This window comes from Bison bison, unplaced genomic scaffold (genome assembly GCF_000754665.1).
Source record: "Bison bison bison isolate TAMUID 2011002044 unplaced genomic scaffold, Bison_UMD1.0 scf7180017864533, whole genome shotgun sequence".
NCBI lineage: Eukaryota > Metazoa > Chordata > Mammalia > Artiodactyla > Bovidae > Bison > Bison bison.
In genome coordinates, this window is record NW_011495082.1 from 5352962 (window position 1) to 5358608 (window position 5647).

Sequence of the window (5647 nt, forward strand, 5' to 3'; positions counted from 1 at the left end):
ATGGAGGAGCCTGGTAGGCTGCAGTCCATGGGGTCGCTAGAGTTAGACACGACTGAGCGACTTCACTTTCACTTTTCACTTTCATGCATTGGAGAAGGAAATGGCAACCCACTCCAATGTTCTTGCCTGGAGAATCCCAGGGACAGGGGAGCCTGGTGGGCTGCCGTCTATGGGGTCACACAGAGTCGGACACGACTGAAGCAACTTAGCAGCAGCAGGTACTGTCACTGGTATATTTTTATCATATATAATAGCCTTTTGCCAGAAACTAAAATAAATATTAGAAATAGAGGCCACATGGAATCAATATGTCAGGATGCTGGACACATTTAGCTCAGGACTGCTGAGAGCTCTTGCTGTGCGGGTGTGTCCATTCTCACAGGCGGAGGATATAGCATGGGGTTTGTCGCACTCACTCCAACTGGCTGTGCGTGCAGGCCAGCACTCAGAACGCAGACAAAATAACGAACTTATGTGTCACATTATTTAGAGACAAATAAAGTTAAAGGCATGATCTTGGGCAGCTGTTGAGTGGGTTGGTTCGTTTACTGTAGTTGATTTTCTTTGCTTTTTTTATTGGAATACAGTTGCTTTACAATGTTGTGTTAGTTTCTGCTGTATCACATCGTGCATCAGTCACATATATACATGTGTACTCTCCCTGTTGATCCTCCCTCCCACCTTCCTATTCCACCCCTCTAGGCCATCACAGAGAACAGAGCTGAGCTCCCTGTGCTATCCACAGCAGCTTCCCGCCATCTGTTAATATTTCACTCTTTGCAGTATGTATATCTCAATGCTACTCTCTCAATGCATCCCACCCTCTCCTTCCCCAAAATGCTGTGTCCGAAAGTCTGTTCCCTATGCCTGCATCTCCATTCCTACCCTGCAAATAGGCTCATCAGTACCATTTTTCTAGATTCCGCACATATGTGTGAGTCTACAACATTTGGTTTTCTCTTCTTACTTACTTCACTCTCTATGACAGGCTCTAGTTTCATCCACATCACTTCAACTGACTTGATTTTGTTCCTTTGTATGGCTGAGTAATATTCCATTGTATATACGTACCACATCTTCCTTACCATTCATCGGTCAACGGACACTTAGGCTGCTTTCATGTCCTGGCTATTGTAAATAGTGTTACAGTGAAGACTGGGATACATGTGTCTATTTTGAGTTCTGGTGTTCTCAGGGTACACGCCCAGTAGTGGATGCTGGGTCATATGGCAGTTCTATTTTTAGCTTTTTAAGCAACCTCCATACTGGTCTCCACAATTTACATTCTCACCAACAGTGTTAGAGGGTTCCCTTTTCTCCACACCCTCTCCAGCAATTATTGTTTATAGATTTTTTTTGATGATGCCATTGTGGCCGGTGTTAGGTGGTACCTCATTGTAGGTTTGACTTGCATTTCTCCAATAATGAGCAATGTTGAGCATCTTTTCACATGCCTCTTGGCCATCTAACCACTTTTTTTTGTAACCTGAAGAAATTATGGGATGAGAAAGGCAGAGACAAAAAGGACTGCTGACTAAGACAGCGTGCCTTTAGTTATGGCTTGATACCTGGTGTGACCCTCCTGAGATCTTTGTTTTCCCCCATTTATTTGTTTATTTTTGGCTGTGCTGGGTCTTTGTTGCTGTGCGGGCTTTTCTGTAGTTGTGGTACATGGGCTTCCCAGCGCAGTGGCTTCTCTTCTTGTGGAGCACAGGCTCTAGGGCTTCAGTAGTCATGTCTCCTGGGCTCTGGAGCACAGTCTCAGCAGTTGTGGCACACAGACTTAGATGCTCTGCACCATGGGGGAGCAACATGTGGGATCTTCCTGGATCAGGGATCGAACCTGTGTCTCCTGCCTTTTCTTTACCACTGAGCCACCAGGGCAGAGAAGGTGATGGCACCCCACTCCAGTACTCTTGCCTGGAAAATCCCATGGATGGAGGAGCCTGGTAGGCTGCAGTCCATGGGGTCACGAAGAGTCAGACACAACTGAGCGACTTCACTTTCACTTTTCACTTTTATGCATTGGAGAAGGAAATGGCAACCCACTCCAGTGTTCTTGCCTGGAGAATCCCAGGGACAGAGGAGCCTAGTGGGCTGCTGTCTATGGGGTCGCACAGAGTCGGACACGACTGAAGCAACTTAGCAGCAGCAGCAGCAGAGCCACCAGGGAAACCCTCCTCTGAGATCTTTTTACAAGCTTTTAAAAGCTTAACTGTTCTTAGCTGAGGGCTGCATCTTAGGCCTCAGAGGGGACACTTAGATGAGGTTTTCAAATCAGTATGAAACCCTGAGACTTCACTTCCTTCAGAGACAAGCAGCTTAGTCAACTTCCTGTTTCCCCACTTCTCTGCCACTGCTTCTTGGGTGAATTTGTTAAATGGCAATGTTGATTCTTTCCCATCTTGTGTGGAACTGACATAAATTGCTGAGATAAGCAGCCAAATTTGCTCCCTGATGATGTTAAGAGTGTTTATTAACTCCTTTAGAGCAGGGGTAACCTTCAGGATCTAATGCCTAATGATCGAAGGTGGAGCTGATGTAATAATAATAGGAATGAAAGCACATTAAATGTAATTCACTTGAATCATCCCCCCGGCCCCAGTCTGTGGAAAAATTGTCTTCCACAAAACTGATCCGTGGTGCCAGGAAGGTTGGGGACTGCTGCTTCAGATCATTATGGTCTCCTTTGTGTCTCACTGAGCACTTGCTAGTAAGTTTAAATTCCTGCATCAAAATAAATTCCGAGCTGGCCAATCCAGATGTAATCCAACTAAAGATTTTTTGAAAGCATTTTTTCATCATTGTAGTAGGAAATCCAGTAAAATAATCAAAACAGCAATACACAGAAAGAATCTCCTTCTCTGTAAGCTTTCACTAAATAAAGACTAGGAAGGACAGATGAATTATATATATCCTGCTTCAGAAACAGTTAACCTATCATTTAGTAGGATATTGTCTTCGTTAGCAACTTGGAGTAGGAGCCAACTGTTCTATCCTTGCGTCTCATTGCCTGGCAGTGCACATAGGGGTAAGTCAACACATTGGATTGAGTAACTGGGATTCTAGATGCTCTATAAAATTCTTTTACAGAGCGCCATACAGCAGAGGGGTGAGGAATCTGCTGCCAGTGCAGGGAATGCAGGAGACGTGGGTTCAATCCCTGGATTGGGAAGATCCCCTGGAGTAGGAAATGGCACCCCACTCCAGGATTCTTGCCTGGAGAATCCCATGGACAGAGGAGCCTGGGAGGCTGCAGTCCATGGGGTCGCAAAGAGTCAGACATGACTGAGTGGCTGAGCGCGCGCGTGCGCGCATACACACACACACACACACACACACACATTCAAAGGACAACCTGAGATTTAACATACAGCTTTTGAAATAGGGACTTGTTTTTACTCTGAGGTCAGAAACCTCCACAGCTGAGTACTTTGGATAATGAAAGTCCTTTTTCTATATTTGCCCAGCCTGAACTGGACACAGGCAAATGTCATACAATCTGCATTTAAACATTCTTTTCTTTCCATTTTAACAGTGTTTATATTTCCTGATACACATCTAAAAGGTTCAGAGTATTTACTGTATATGTAAATACGCTTTTAAGAAAAAAAAAAAACAAAACAGCATATGCAGTTTTCACATGCAAGTTATTTTCAGCAGATAGTTCCTCCTCTGAAGCACAAAAGGCTTGATATAAAAACAAACAAGAGAGAATGTGCTGTTTTAACAAATGGGTCCTTGGAGATGAATTTTTAGGACATTTTTTTTTCCAATCTAGCTTTTACCCCATCACTTAGTCACACTTAGAGAAATCCTGAAATAAATCAGTGACATTCTCACAATTCTCAAGGCTGACAGTTTAATTTTTTTCCTGTTTTGTCTATTGCTGTGGCCAATATAGTTAAGTCATACCCATGTGAAAAATTACTTGTACAAGAAAAATGCTGGACGTGTGTGTTTTCAGGAAGATTTGTTTCTGCTAATGTGCATGACATCATTTGCACGTGAAGCTAATTCGCTTACCCTACGTAATTTAGAATATTAATGTTGTTTCCAAAAAACCAAAGCAAGCCCAATTCAAAAGGAAATTAATGTTTCAGTTACTAATTTTGCATTATGGTTAGAGTAATTGCATTTTAAAATATTTTAGCAGATAAACCACTGATTTCAAAACAGAGTTGTTAATTATATAGACTGGATGCCAACTCAGGATGGGGTTATTTCAGTACAAAGAGGAGAAAATCCTAATTTATAACAATATTCCAGAAATGGCAACAGAGATCAAATGTTAGTATTCCTATCTTTCAGACTGTCCTCTAATTTCATTTTCCATTAAAAGTTAGCTGTGATTCTTGTGCCTTGAGGATTTTCTAATAGACTTTTTACTATTTATTCCAGCAGGTACAAGCCTTAAGTCCACAATATTGTTTGCTTTCCTGCTTCCACACTGTCAGATATATTAGGGGCCATGGGAGAATGCAGACCTCAAAACTGACCATACTTAACCTGTGTTTTATGAAGTTTTGACATTAATTCCTTTTTTTCTTTAACAGGCTGTGTGTCTTACTTTCATTTTTATGGATTAATATAAGAATTTTAGTAACTAAGGAGATTCTTATTTGCTTCCCAAACTTAAACATCAGTATTAATAGACACAAAAGGCACAATTTAACATATTTTATTGGCTGAGTGTAAAGGTCAAAATTACCAAGCTTTATAGAAGCATGATTAGAAGTATACAGTAGACCCCTTGTAGAAATCATGAAGGAAAGCCAGTGTAGGCAATGTCTGGAACACAATTGCAAAATGTGAGTTGCTCCCTGTGACGGAAGCAGAGCAATTGTCGAGTTTGACTAGATTGCAAAAGAATTTAAAGGGGCAGCAGATGTTTAAGAAGGCATGAGATAGCTTTGTTGTCCTCATGTAATGTTCGCTGAGAAGCATGCTAGGTATTAAGCAATCCATACTGAATCCCTATGCAGTGATTTTATTTCCAACTGAGGTAAGTAGGTGAGATAGATAAACAAAAGCAGAAGGCTTAATTAGTCCTGCCCTTGCCTCAGTCTCTAAGGTGGCTGGAGCATTACTCACCATTTTGCTGAGAAAAAAATTAAAGAAGAGAGTGCAATAGGTGCGGGAAGAAAAAAAAACAGTAATTTTCTCAAAGGCAAGAGATTGCCCTGTAAAACAAAAGGTACATAGTGAATCAGACAGACACATTTCTCTGCAGGTCTGTATTCAGGTATTAGTAGAGCTAGATTTCAGAGTTCTGATGTTTTAACTAAGAAAAAAATGACTTATTAGCGAGAAGGCAGTTTTCTCAAATGACATTGAAGAACCTTTGTGCCATTCAAAATTTGCAACGGCCTCCTGCTTCAAACACGTTTTGTCATTCCCAGCTTTGAGGAGAATTTGGAGAATACTTGTAGAAAGGCAGCTGTGCTTCAATCATGTTTATTCTTTAGCTACGGTCGCAGGCTTCCCTTTAACATGCTAGTGTTCTCTTCTTTTGCAGGGACTTTACGTTTTTGTGGTCTATTTCATTCTACACAACCAGACGTGCTGCCCCATGAAGGCCAGCTACACAGTGGAAATGAATGGGCACCCAGGACCTAGCACCGCCTTCTTCACCCCCGGGAGTGGA

The 5647-nt window shown here is 42.0% G+C and overlaps 1 protein-coding gene across 1 annotated transcript in view; it reads left to right on the forward strand.

The window, feature by feature from the left end:
- Positions 1 to 5647, forward strand: part of GPR98 (G protein-coupled receptor 98) — a 543192-nt gene that overhangs the window by 525900 nt on the left and 11645 nt on the right. Inside the window, exon 88 of the mRNA XM_010831922.1 lies at positions 5519 to 5646. Coding sequence (XP_010830224.1) covers positions 5519 to 5646 — 128 coding nt within the window. The remainder of the gene's footprint in view (positions 1 to 5518; position 5647) is intronic.